This window comes from Dasypus novemcinctus, chromosome 1, assembly GCF_030445035.2.
Source record: "Dasypus novemcinctus isolate mDasNov1 chromosome 1, mDasNov1.1.hap2, whole genome shotgun sequence".
In the NCBI taxonomy this organism is placed as follows: Eukaryota; Metazoa; Chordata; class Mammalia; order Cingulata; family Dasypodidae; genus Dasypus; species Dasypus novemcinctus.
Window position 1 is genome coordinate 100,081,090 of NC_080673.1, and position 15,024 is coordinate 100,096,113.

The window sequence follows — 15,024 nt, forward strand, 5'->3', positions numbered from 1 at the left end:
TCATACTACTATGTGATATTTTTATCACATTTTACCCCTAAAAAAAATAGACCTTTTAATTTTCATCTGAGTTGTTTCAAATGGTCCATTTTATGTTCATTGTCCATGTGCAGCTGGAAACTTTGCTTTGTATTTGGGGAAATATTACAACTTGACCTTTAAAATGTGTCCATATTATGTTTTTTTCATCTGTTATGTATCACAGATAAAGACTTTTTAAGTAACAGTTTAACAAAAGCAATAATGATATTCTATTGAATGTATTGAGTGGCTACATGAAAAATTGTTGAGTTTTTAAGAGACATTTTCTACTTAATTTAACAGTAGCTATTACTGTTAGTTTAGTCAGCCCAAATATGAGTTAGATTGAATGTGGAAGAACATTTTGTTTTTCATGAGAAAAAGAAATAATATGGGATAGGTTTATGAAATAGAAGAAACAATCTTTCACCTATTCAATTATGCTCATAATTGTGGTCATTTCAACAGTGTAAGAAAACATGATGGTGATCAAAAACTCTACGTATTTTTCTTTGTGCCTAAATCCCGAAAGAGAGAGAGCAATGTAATTGTTTCCTTATCTTAAAATATCACCTAGAACACAGAGAAGATACTTAAAATTCTTTCCTGGTATGATTTTGTTCACATTAATATTTATAATATATGCAGTTGGGAAAACTGTTCACAACCAAGCTTTCCATCTACGAAATCTAAATGCTGTTTTGTGAGAATTACAAACAGTTGAAAACTATATTGTAGAACCTTCTTTCCCCTACCTGTAAAGACCTAATAAAATATACTTGTCTAATCCCAAAGAAGTAGAGAGGGGGTGGAAATAATTATTAACTTTTTATTATTCTCGCCATTAATTTTAGGAAGAGTAAATTGGTCACATTGTTCTAAATTATTGTATTTACACTATGAAAATCTGAGTTTTGATCAATTTTTTTAAAGATACTATTTAGTACTACTTATTTTTATTTAAAACTAATAATGCATTGTAAGTAGACTTTGGCTTCAAACAAGTAATGCGCTAGTCTCAATGAGAGTACAGAATGTATTGTTTAAATACAGGTTTCCTTAAGAATAATCATCAACACATATCAAATTCTAACTCTTATCATTTATGGGCACAAAAGACAATGAATCCCTTGATACCACTTTTTTAAGTTATTGTCATTTAATCGTTTTTTTTTTCCCCATTTCCCATGAATTTCAAAACCTCATTTCTAAACCTTGAAAATCTATATGTTGGGCATTACAAGTACATTCTATCAGCTGCCTTAAGTTATTAAATAGTAAATAGTGCTTTTTCCATTGTGTTCAGTGGAGAAAGAAATCAAGTATTGTATCTATTCCTGTATCATGCATTATATTAGTAACCTGATAACCACTTACTGCAGTAGATATGGAAAAATGGAATAAGTGAAGGACAAATGAGGGTGGTTATTTCATTTGCAAATGGGCATGGGGATATACATTTATGTTTTATTTCTCTTCCCTTGATCAAGTTTCATGGACATAGATGGAAGTTGAGAAACTTACCAATTGTTCTTCTCAAAAAGGGGATTAGTTAAGAGTTCACTAAAATAACTTTTTCATTATTTGAATAGAATTTATGACTAAAGTTCTGTATTTCAGAAAATAAAAAGGGTAGGGAGTATCAGACTATTTTCTTGAAAATGCAGTCATCACCCCAAAATCTCTTGACTCCACTGCAAAATGAATAACTATTTTTATGTGATTCTAACTTGTTTATTTTTTTTTTAATGAAAGTCATGGTGTTAAAAGGAAAGGCTTTTTATTAAATCATGAATATTTTTATGTATCATAAATTTTTACTACCATGAATTTAGTATTCTTTTAAAAGTTCATTAATTAAAAAAAAATCATATTAAAGGAAGTAAAACATTATAACTGTATCTTATACTCTACCATTAAAGTTCAGAGGTTCAGGTAAACAATAATATTTTTACTTGCTTTCCTATTAGAATGGAAATACATAATTTTTACTTTAAAGATCAAACAGAAAAGAAATACAATAAATAAACCTCTGTTTCCTTCCTGCATGGTGTTTTTGTAAGACACTTGAACACATTTGTTTCTAGTGTTCTGTTGCACATAAGGAGAATGTTGATATTTGCTTTGTATTTAAAGTACTATAGAAACAGGACACTGAAATGTAGTCATGAAGTTTAATACAGAAGCATTTACTTTCTGTATGAATGTGACCAGTTCATTCTTCTGGGAAATGGTGGACTCTTTTGATGTAAGTGACTAGTGATCTCAACAGAAATTAAGTGGATTTTTAAAACATCACCTACAAAAAAAAAAAGAAGGAAAAGAAAATCACCCTCAGTCCCCAGAACTTACTTTCAGGCATGTTTCAGATAATATGTTCAATTTTCAAAAGACTTTAATTTAGAGACTTAGCCATAAAATGGTTTTTAGGTTTGCATTTTTCCATTTTTCAATTAGAGTTTATACCCCACTTAATTTATTTAATTAATTACATATTATTTATTTTTATTTCATAGAGTATTAATTTTTAGAATGCAATTTGTAATTTTTCCACAGTAAATTCTGTTTTCTGGTTGCCTTGCCAAATCTTTGGTTTTTGAGATTCACATTAATCAGAAAGTCTCCTCTTTTGCTGTTCTACCATTAATAATATGTCCTTGTTTCCCCAGAAATAAATTCAACATATTTTATGAACAACCATTATTTTTTCTGGATGCCTCATTCTGAAAGCATGAATTATTTAAATTTCTTAAACAAGTTAGAAGTCTAAGTTTGCAATGAATATTTTATGACTGGCATAAAGGTCGAAATACAGAGTCTTGTCTTATTAAAGTTTCTAATTAGTTGTTGAAAATATGAATATTACTTCATTCTTTTTAGATATGAGTAAAATGTAGTCTGTAGCAAAACCTTTACTTACATCATTTTGTATGTTCCCAGAAAAAAATAATTTGATTGGTTGTCACCTGATTTTTATTTCTATGAGAAAATATAGGATAGTGTTGAATGTGAAGAAAATTAGTTCTTAATATTTTCATTCATAACCATTTTATGCTTTTTTTAGGAAGAGGCTCCATATCTATTAATATTGCCAAAGATCCTTTAATTACAGTTAAATCAGGATAAATTAAAGGATAGTGACAGTGTTTTAAAATTGTTGGTGAAATGTAGTTTCCATTTATTATATTGCATCTGCCATCTAAATTGCATGATTTTAAGTTGAAACATTACTTTGTTAAACAATTATAGCTGGAAAAAGGAATTTCATATGAGGGCTTCAATCAAAACTTTAAAGCTTAGAACTGTGAGAAGAATGTCCAGCTAAATTTGAATTTATTTCACTGCTTATCATTACTCTTGATTTTGTACCCAGCATACCTTATCGAGTAGGATAAACTGAAGGAGACTTGTACTTTGATTAAAAACCTAGTCCCTACTGAATGGGTGTCATTCAGTGTCACAACTAAAATACTGTGTGGTTTGATGTGCAGTACTGGCATAGCCGATTTTGCCTGCAAAATCATTTTTAAATCCACTACAGATGCAAGAAAAAGAAGGCGCTCACACTTTGTTTGTCTGGTTGTGGCAGCTAAGATTGAATGGGGGAATATGGAAAATGCCAAAAGCATGGTGAAGGGGAAATAATCTTTGCAACTCAGAAATAAACTTAAAAATAGCAAAAAAAAAATCATTTTTTAAAATACAAAAAGTATAAGTTGTTCCTCCTCCAAACTTCTAAATCATAGTTTACTGGAGGCAGTAATGGGAATCACATCAAAGATAAAATAAAACTCCCCAGAAATGAAACAGAGGTGCAGACTTACATTTACTGGTAATGAAACACTTGGATAAAGTAAATAAAAAAGAAAAGAAAAAGAAGGATAAAAGGAAGGAGAGGAGAGGGGGAAAAGGAGTAGAAAGTAGGAATTAAAACAGGCAAGAGGAGGATGGAGGGTGAGATGAAGGCAGATAATAAATGAACTCATGGAGGGGGAAGAAGAAGGAAAACTGGAGAGAAAGATGAAGAGTAGAATGGGGAGAAAGGAAGGATGAAAACAGGAAGAGAGAAAGATAGAATGCAGCTCACGTTGCATTGTGGTCGGGGAGAGAAAGGTGGACACTGCATGATTCTGGTTTCTTCTATTTTTCTGAATTTCAAGTTTCCAAAGATTAGTATTTTGCTCTCTGTCTTCTATTTTTCTTAGTTAGACCGATTCAAAGAACCACCTGCTTATGGACCTATGTGTGATATCCTGTGGTCAGACCCCTTGGAGGATTTTGGAAATGAGAAGACTCAGGAACATTTCACTCACAACACAGTCAGGGGGTGTTCATACTTCTACAGGTGAGAACAGACTCTGTGACTACTGGAACACGTTTTGGTTAACAAATGCTGTAATTTTTCAGTCCATTTATTTGATATATGCATGATGTTTGTTCAACTTTTTCCTAGGAAACAAATATAAGTGAAATGTTCACTTGGAAAGCCTACTTCAAATGAGTTTTTAGTGCTTGCAATTGAACATATAAATACATGGATATGTGAATAAATAAATAAATGTGATATATATAATTTCTGTGAAGAGGAGAAAAGGTGGGCAAAAGGCATTGGAGTGGCAGTGTTATGTAAAGGTAGAAAAACAGCTGAAAAAGACAATAATATTTAGCAGAAAATTTGCTTTTCTTTAAAAATTGAAGAAAGCGGAATTTTTCCATTGAATTATGTAATCACATTTACAATTTTTACTAGTTTTCATAGCTTAAAGCAAAAACAACTTTACATTGCTTAAACAAATTATATTTGTTATTCTTAAGTTTTCTTAAATTTACCAAGCTGTCTAGATAAATTAAAATTAGCAGTTACCTGGGATATAGGTACCATAATAAATTCACTTCTATCCCTCTGACAAACCAAGTTGAAAATATTTTATAGCAATTTTTATATTTGCAAATCTATATTTGCCCATTTCATAAAATTACATAACATCTCAGAATGAAATCTTTAAAACAATTGAGTTTCTGCACATTTTCATGAATTTCTTTCACCTCAGTTTTAGCCAGCTACAATTACCTTCAGTTTCACTAGGTTCCCTTATCTTTAGACAGAGCTTATGTGAAAGTTGCCAAAATAAGATGGGAAAAGGGTTTAAAAGAATTGGAGACTTTTAAATTCTGTGTTTTTTGAAATTTATAAACAAAATCTGATTTTCACTGAAGTTACTGCTTTAATTCCATTACTGACCACTCAGCAAGTGGCAAGGGTGGCAGAATTCTTTAAGACCTATCCAGCTTAAAGATATCTTCTCTCTTAAGGAATAAGCGGCTGTCGTTCTTCTGTATAACATTGATCAAAGGTTTACTAAGGGGTAGAACATTTTGCTCCATATATTAAGTTTTCTTTGTAGCAGAAACAGGCTGTTGATGTGACTGAGAGATTAAAGTTTGTGAGGAGAAAGCCCGTATAGTGCAAAGCATCGTTCAAAGAATAACTTTTCTTATAAACATTAATAAGGAGGCTTAGTCCACGCTTAGTTATCAGAAAGTTTATAATTCACGTCAATGTTTTGGAAATTTGGGTACCAAGCCAAGAGTCTTATTTTGGCTGAAAAGATGTATGGTATAGTATTTCTGAAAAGCCTTAGGTTTCCTTTCAATAATTAGTTAATTTGGGAGTAATCTTTTATTCAAGATGTTCAAACATTTAGCAGAAAGTTAGGTGTTACTGAAGTGTATCAAAGCCAAGTGTTCAATTTTTCAAATCTGGTGTTAAATCCCTAATTATACTGTGGGTAGTTAAATTACCTATTTAATACCACTGAGTTGTGCTCTAATAATATAACATCAAGAAAAATACAGAACTATTGATTTTGCTTTTGAGCCACATTGAATTAATATTTTATTCATAGCATAGCATTCTTCTATTAGTTTATTGATTGGTTATCCACATACATCATATTCTGAATAAAGACCCACTTGAACTTATATAATGCTATGTTATTTTTGTTTCATGAATATGGATACAGATGTGTCTATTTCAGGGATAAAGTCCATCAACTGGATATTTAGAGGATTATGCATTTTTTCACATTTTTTTTCTCAACCTAATGATTATTTAACTAGTCTCATCGGACGTCCTTAATAGATAATGATCTTTAGCCATGACATACATAGAATATATGGCTGTGTGTCTAAATCCACAGCTTAGAAAACTCTGACAAATGATAAAGTAGTCTGGGTTATGTTTTATCTAAGGAAAGAAAAAAATCTCTTTCTTGTTCTCCGAGGACTTCTTGATCATCATTTTATTTTTAGTGTCATCTTGAAGGTTTCAAGGCCTCCTCTGAAGTTAGTGGTTGATAACGTTGGTCTAGAGGGACACATGTGAACAATAAAAGTGGTGTAGGCACTTGGTAGAAATTATCAGTTTGAGTTACTGGTGATTTTTTTGACCCACAACTTTCAGTTTTATCTTGTATGTTTATATATGTTTGCATATTTAATTCACTATGCCACCATCTAAAATATTGTCTGGGACATGATTTAAGTAAAATGAGTTTTACAGTAAAATTCATTAGTAGTATTTTTCAATTCTTTTCATTCAGTATATAGATAGGCAATGTGACAGAGAGGAAAGAATTAATAAGAACTTTGTTTTATCTTTATAATCTTAGACTTGGGTTTGCAAACTCAAATGACTATGATATCCAGATAAGTAATTAAAATCCTTGAAGTAGGCCAAGTGTTGGACCATAGAGATTAGTGGGGGTAATGACAAATTGGAGGTAAAAATTTCATTTTCACACCACATAAATCAAACAAAATTGCAGACTGATTGTGGGCTTGGGTTGTCAGTTTTTTATCTCTGCCTCAGTTGTATCATGGAACCATGTGTCCTGGGCTAACCTTGCTTTTAAAATGAGTGTTAAATTAGACAATCTAAAGTTTCTCTAATCTCTGAGATTTGAAGACCGCCTTGGCAGTCCTTTTTTGAAGTGCTTTTGAAGTTGCAAGGTGTGCAGCTCACTCATATCACAACTGCTCTTAATCACAAATCAGCAGGCTTTCTTCTGTTCACATGCTGCCCAACTTTTCTGGTTGACACTCACCTACCAACGCTTGCATTTCAAAATTCTCTTGGTTCCTTGTTTTGACATATCCCACTTCTCCTCTAACTTATCAGTCAGACCCCCACCTTTTCTGCTGCCTCTTCCTTTGTTTTCCTTCTGCTTTTGACATTTTTTTTCTTCACACATTCCCTAGAAACTCACCTACTCCCATAGCTTCACTGTAAACTGTAAACTCTGTAGTTTGATTACCAAGTCTATGTCTAATCCCTTCATCTCATTCTATTTCTTTAGCTCAAATTTCATTCAAATTCCTTTTCTAGTTACCTGCTGATTTTTTTTTAATCTAGATTTTTTCTTGTTACCTTAATGTAACCTAAACTCACCTTGCCTGAAAAAGCTAATTTACCGCCCCCATTTTCTCAGTCCTCACTGGTGATTCCTCCTGGTTTTGCTGTTGTTGTTGTTTTCCCCTTTCTGTTTTTGTTAACAGTTCATTCTCCCAGGCATGCAAGCCTTGGGAGCATCTTTGCTTTTTCTTCTGTCATTGAAATCGTCATTAACCAGTTATCATGTTTTACTGATACATTTAAAATAATATTAACAGCTTCTAAATCATCCCCTAATCCTTCCACTCTGAATTCCAGATTTTCTTTTGTAATTTCTTGAAATTCCCTCTCACCCCCTATTCATACTGTTCTTTCATGGCTATCCTTTTTGAATATTTACAAACTTATTCAATCATTTAACAAACATTAGCTGAACTCCTAGTATATTTTTGCTCTCTGCTAAATTATACAAATACCCAGAAAACCTGCTTGAGGGAAAGGCATTCTAGTGGCAGAGATAGATAAGCAGAAACAGACAAGTAAAATGCAAGGTGGATAGCTCAATATTAATTGTGCAGGGTGTTAGAACACACACACACACACACACACACATATTGGTAATGGATTGGGTGTTAAGGGACTACTTCTAGTAGAACTGTTACCAAACCTGAACTTTGAAGGATGAGTAGGACATTCAAGTAAAGTTATTGGAGATGGCTCTGGCAGGCAGAGAAAGTGGTTTTCATGAAAATACGAGGGGAGGTACTCTTGCCTTTGGAATTCTGGAAAGATGGCCACCTGAGTTGTCTCACTTCATCTCTAATCCCAAATTACATTTAGCTGCTTCAGTATCAGCTAAAGCAAATCAGACACATAACTAAGCTACCACACTCCTAGTTTTACATCCAGTAGATATGCACCAAACATGTGCACCAAAAGACATGTTCAAGATTGTTCATATCAGCATTGTTCATTATAGCCAAGGAATGGAAACAACGCAAATGTCAATTTAGTAAAAGAAATAATAAATCGTAGCATATTTATACAATTAAATACAGCACATGAGAATGAACTCCCTACTATACATAACAATGTGGATGAATCTCATAAACATAATGATGAGTGAAAGAAGCCAGATACTAGGGTGCATACGTACGATCCCATGTCCATATGAAATTATCTAAAAGTCAGGATGGTGGTTGCCTTTGTGAGGAGGCGATAGTGACTAGAAGGGAACATAATGAGTGCCTGGGGTTCAGGTAATGTTCTGTTTCTTGATCTGTGAGCTGGTTACAAGGGTGTTCACTCTGTGGAAATAATTAGGTTCCAATCTTCTGATTTGTGTACTTTTCTACCTAGATGTTATTCTTCAATTAAAAGTTTGCCTTAAGTAAGAATTAGCCTCATCTCCCGAGGCAGGCAGTAGTAGCCAGGTGCAAGGGAGGAATTAGGCTCTTGAGAAGTTCTGGCAGGAATAGCTGAGCCCTTTCAGGACTTGATCCCTAGTGGATAAAATGAAATTAATTGGAGAACCCTGGGGCAAAGATTGAAACTCAGCAAGTCCTAGGAAAAACCAGGCCTGCTAGCATCCAGCATCTGGGAAATCCCCAGGCACCCCAGGGCTAAGTTCCCTTTGCACCCCATTAGTGCCCCTGGCCTGCCAGACCCCAAGAAGCAGAATAGCTGAGCAGTCCTCCCTGACTCTGGTGTCAGGAGAGTAAGGACGCCGAGTGGAAAAGGCTTCCTCCTGGTGCCTTAGGAGGGGATTGCAGCCTGCCTGCCTCCACCTTGCTGAAACTCCCATGAAGGAAAGAAACTCTTTGCACCTCTCACCCGCTTAACTGTCCCTGTTGAGGCTACTCCAGAAATTCAGCTTGAACTCCAATAAACTGACAGATCGCTGCTAAGCATTTAGGCCGTAAAAACAAATGAAACAGTGTTCTTCTCTTTGGGTATTCACTGTATAGCTGGAGAAAAGGTGTAGAAACATTATTTAAAGTACCTCATGATAAGTGATTTATTAGATACATATGCTATGGAATTATAATGGCTGTGGCTGCTTTGTATGCCTGGGGGTGAGGTAGGAGTGAAGGGAAGAGTTCAGGGGTGATAATTTAGCTAAGCATTGGCAGAAGAGTAGGGGACTTTCCAGGAGGGGTGAAAAATCACATAGGGAAAGTCCATGAAAAGGCTTAAAAACATGTAAAAGCATTTTAATAGTGCCTGCTGGCTATGTCATGGATAAAGAGTCTAAAATCTGGAAGAAGGAATTTAGTCTAACATTAATAACATTAATTAATAGAACAAGAAACAAAAATAATAAACAAAATGTATCTAATAGAAACTATTTGCTCTAGTGCCCAGCATTTTTGTTGTTGTTGTTTGTTTTTTACCATTTCTCTCATTTTTGTCTTTTCTACCTTTATTTCTGTTCATGTGCAATCTATTTCTTATCCTTCTCCCTCTCGTTGCATGTAATTCTAGCCCCATTTTCTATTAATATCATCTAATCCTCATACAATATTTCCTTTAAAATATTATACAAGATAGATATTTTTCAGAAAGGTTTCTCTGATTAATTTCAGGCCACATACTTTCTTTTTCCTTTGTAATGTCTATACAAAACTTGTTCTGTTTGTCTTAAATGTGTTTGCAGTCTTAAATTGTTGCTGCTGTTGTTTTAAAATACTCCACTGTGGGAGGAAGGGCGCCCGGCTTGTCACAGTAGCAAACAGTGCGGCAAGAGGTGATACCGCCTCTGCCCACTGGGCCTAGATAAGGTGACTATGCCTGACTAGGCCTTTGCTGCTAGCGGCTGGCCGGCGCTGCCCTCCCCCTTTCTATCTCCCGCCTAGCCCAACATCCGGCCAGCTCTCACTCCCCCTTTCCCCTCCCCTATTCCAAACCTCTCAGCCAGCCCTCTGCCTAGCAACCGCTTACAATCACCTATCAGGAAGCAGTACCCGCCCGCACCTATCAAATCCCTCCACGCAGTCCCTAACCCTATAAAGCTGTGTCCCCTTCCGCAATAGACCAGACTTGCGCACAGACCTGGTCTCCGCGGCGTTCTTCCTCCCCTCGCCGTGCGTCCTCCACACCTGAGAGCCCCTCTGAGGCTGTCTGCCGCAGCCTCAGATGCTGCTGCGGTGTAGCCTGACCCCTCCAGACCCCCCGTCAGGGTTAAACAAACCCCCAGCCGCACTCCACGTTCCTACCTAGATTGTAAACACCCTTGGGACAGAAATCACACCTTGAAGTTCCCATGCCTCCCATCCACCCTGCCTATTACAGTACTTCCAACAAATGGAACAGGTCTTCAGTGGGTCTTGGATAAATTATCGGGGAATAAGTGATTTTCCAACTCTCTCTATAGCAAAGCTTCTTCACCTTTTTTGTTCCACGGACCCCTTTGCCAGTCAGGTGAAATGGATACTACTTTAATTTATTGCAAACATTCATAAGTGAAGGAAATGCTAGATTTCAATTAGAAGTCAGAGAAAATCAAGATCATAAGTTGATTTTTTTTCAGTTCAGACTTACAGACACCCTGAAGTCTTGGGTCCATGGACCCCTGGTTAAAAACCCCTTTTCTGTGGCGTTAAGGTGTTCAGAACTCTGCTTTTCCTAGGATTCTGCATATATATCTTTTTAAATGCTTTTTAGGTTGAGCATGTTATGGTTTATGATCATTTCTATTAAAAAGCAAAAGTGTTGTTGTAGAGAGTTTTCTAAATGTTATTCAAGACTTTAATATATCCCAGGGAGGTTGTTCACCAATAATGGGAATCCAGATGATACTCAAAATATTTCCTAAATTTGTTTAGAAAAAATGTTAGCTTTTCTTGGAAAGTTTAAGGGTATTTGATTATATATGTTTTTAAATTTTCTACAGCTTTTCTTTCCAGTGAATTTCTTCTAATGATGCAAGTGTTCTGCAAATTGCGCTAGGTAAATTTTATGGAGAAACAATTAGCTTAAACACATAAGGGTATCCAATTTACTTTAAGAAAATATATTAAAGTTCTGCTTTCATAAGACCAGTGTAAGTTTTTCCAAAAAGAAAGAAAATTTAAAGAGTGCATCCAAACTATTTGCCCAAGGGAAAAAAAGTGACAAACCTAGGAAAGCAATCTCTTTCTGACAGTGGTAACAAGACTGGAAACCATCTTATATAAAGAGGCATCATGAAGACACAAGAAATATAAGTAAATGGCTTCCAGACATAGTGAAGGAACATTTACTGAGTGCCTCTTCTGTGCTAATGCTTGCTGGGGCACTTTAAAACTAAATAGATTAAAAAACAATTTGCTCTTTTTCAAAGACACACCAGTGTTTCTGATGTAAAGTTTGTTTTTCCGACCCTTGCCCAGTCTTGAAAGGTCATATACTCACTTTCTCCTTAAAGAAAACTAAAGCCCTTGAAGACACACTGGTCAGCTTGTGACCCAATGTACCATATGGACACATTTCCATTTAGAGACTGGAACATCTTCTCCAGCTCCTTAGACACGCTAATACTTATCAGTTAGGTGGTTTATTTACTGACCTGGACCAGCTAGGAAATGGAAACCTCGTGAATATCTTCTCTCTCGCTGTCCGTCTGTGTCTCTCCCCATCTCCCTCTCTTTCAACACACACACACCCACATATGCAAAGTATTTAAGGTTTCAGACTGCATTTTACTTAAAACCAAATCTTCCTTATGATCACCTTCCCTACAGCCCTATGCCACCTTAAGTGGTAGGTGTTTTCCTGTTGATCAGGGAATTCTTACAAAATCAAAAGCAAATAAACTATTTTCACCTTCTCTTTTAAATTATTTTAGTGATATATTTTTTCATTTTTATTTTTTAAAAATTATTTTAGTGATATATGCTACCTAAATGTTTCCTCCAATGTGCTACTTTTTAATTAAGAAATTGTTTCTTTATAGTGTGTATAATTTAAGTTCTAATGAATATTTGCAGTTTTTAATATTATGATTAATATTGCTTTGTTGTCCTTTTGATTTGAACTGTCAAATTTACTCATTTTCATGACATGCATTATCTCATTAAAATTCTCATAGAAGAGATAAAGTGATTGCAAAGGTTTTTTTCTTCTTTCACATTTAGATTGTAATTAAAATTTCATTTATAAGACAAAGCTTATCCTTGGGTTTGAGGTTTTTCTCAAAAGACAAAGTCATCTTGATTTTATATTTGATATTTTATGAAATCAAAGAATGAGTCTTAAGACAAAGCTGTGTTGATCCTTAAGTACACATTTTTTAAACTTTATGAATATCTGTAATTTTCATTTAGATTTTGAATAATATAATGAGTTAAATATATCCAAAGTTATCATTAACTTGACCTACCAGTAGTCTCACTCTCTATTTTACTCCTAACTCAGTCATCCCTGTGGCTAACAGATGTAAGTTGCTGTATTTAAGAAAATTGAGGTTTTTATTTTAAATTGCATTCTTGTACTATACTTATGCTTCTGTTCACTTTGTTTTTAAGTGCAGTCCTGATAAAATTGATTTTCTCTGAGAGTGGACACTTTCTTCATGTTGTCGCAAAATGACCCTTTTCTATTTTTCAATTCACACACCTCCACCCCTTTCCGATTATGTAAAAAGTTTAGCTGCAAAGGCTTTTTCGGCCAAAGGGGGAAAACCTGTCCTTAGCACCAAGAGGCTTGTTTCATGAATGTCATATGTTTGATTATGCTTGATCAAGTCACACACATCTAATGGTAGAGCTTAGTGGACTACTCCTGATGATTTCGTAACAGATGCTTTTCTTTTTATCTCCGGCAGTTACCCGGCTGTATGTGAATTCTTACAGCACAATAACTTGTTATCCATACTCCGAGCCCATGAAGCCCAGGATGCAGGGTGAGCAGTTTTGTGAGTTTATGAAAATCATACTGACTCTTTGTTAGAACTTCCTCAGTTCTTCCATTTTTAGCTTGAACAAGTAAATTTACAGCATATTTTCTTGAGCACTGTAAAAGTGTTGCCTCTTATTTCTCTCAATTCCTGCTCTTCCCACTGTCATATAAGTGAGTAAATTACCAGCTACTTCTCAGTTTGAATGAAGAATTACACATAAATATTTAAAAGATATTGCATATTATACTCTTGTTTTCTCAAATACCATTTCAGATCCATATAAAATTTTAAAGGAAAAAATAGGGACATTTGAATTGGGGATGAGGGAAGATCCTACATTCTAATAAAAGCATAACATAAAATTAATTTAGTAATATCTGTTAAATTTTTCAAATGTAGACCAATTTTAGAGGTTTAGAAAACTAAGAAATGGAGATACTCACTTTAATAGTGTATTAAATCCTTACCAGGGAGAACTGAGCATAATTAATTTAAAGTTTCTGCTACCAGCTCCCAGTAGGCTCCAGTGAAAGGACTGGAGCCATTAAATGCTTCAGCTCAACTCTTGATATTCTTGGTTTGCTGAAAAGTAGGAGTGTTCCTTTTTATAATCGGTGTGCTGAAACCAAAATATACATGTCTGCATAGACTTATGTCTATGATACCCCTGAATAAGGTAGATTCTAAATTCATCAGCTTTTTAAAGCAGTCAATCAACAGGTATGAACTGAGCCCACACTGCGTACACAGCGCTGTTATAGTGGATGTTCGAGCTACCTGCTGATATTCCCACCAGTCAGGTCCTCAGATGCTCTTTCTCACTCTGCAGGGCAGTGATGTCACCATGCTTTTTTGACTGGCTGTCTCAACTGAGATATGGGGGCAAATTTATCTTAATCTTACTACAGATCTGAAATCATCTTCTTATTTGAAAAGTATTTTAAGGGCCTCACTTAAAATCAACAAGTGTTTTTGTTTAAACTGACAGTTGATTAATTCAGTGGGAAACTTGAGGTTATTCATTTAGCTCCTTAGTGTTTATTTGTTGTCAAGTAGGCATAGCCAGGCTAGGTTTACAAAGTAAGGTACTAGCATTGAGAATGTTACTGTCTTTTTAACTCTGATATTTTTTTCTGACAAAGTTCAGTCCCGTAAGTGGAATAATTATTTCTAGAATATCACAAAACATTTTGTCTTTTTTTTCCTTTCATAAAACATTTTTAAGAGGTGTTTTCTTCTTGGAAAAGTAATCTATCTCAGTAGTTCCAAAAAGAAAGGACTCAGTGTAGTCCTAAAATTTTTAAAGTTAAGTCTTGCTGTAGCTTTACAATCTAGCTAAATTAGGAAGGGTTATTCTGTCAAAAGGATGATGAATTTTTTGTGTGTGCTTTATAAAGAAGTTTTTCTAAACAGATAATCCTAAAATCTATTACATAGGCATCATGAGATACTATTTTTACATGCATAGAAAAGAGGCAATGTCTCCTGTAATAAATAAAAATTCTTAAATTGAAACAGTTTCAATTCACAAAGCCCAGGGATTTAACCAGACATTCTTTGAAAAGCACATCACTTAGCCTGGACAAATCATTTATATATAAACTTAATAGAATATACTAGGTTTAGAAAATAACTAACCTTGCTGTTAGTGGGGAGGTTTTACATATTATACTGCTTTATTTGGTCTTTTTCTATGTCAAATATATTGTCAACCTTCTGAAAAATGTGATGG

The 15,024-nt window shown here is 34.6% G+C and overlaps 1 protein-coding gene across 7 annotated transcripts in view; it reads left to right on the forward strand.

Moving 5' to 3' along the window:
• PPP3CA (protein phosphatase 3 catalytic subunit alpha) overlaps positions 1–15,024 on the forward strand; it is a 335,265-nt gene that overhangs the window by 254,550 nt on the left and 65,691 nt on the right. For all 7 annotated transcript variants that reach the window (XM_004465503.5, XM_058294927.2, XM_058294930.2 and 4 more), the window contains 2 exons: positions 4,227–4,366; positions 13,218–13,295. In XM_004465503.5, the coding sequence (XP_004465560.1) occupies positions 4,227–4,366; positions 13,218–13,295 (218 nt within the window). The remainder of the gene's footprint in view (positions 1–4,226; positions 4,367–13,217; positions 13,296–15,024) is intronic.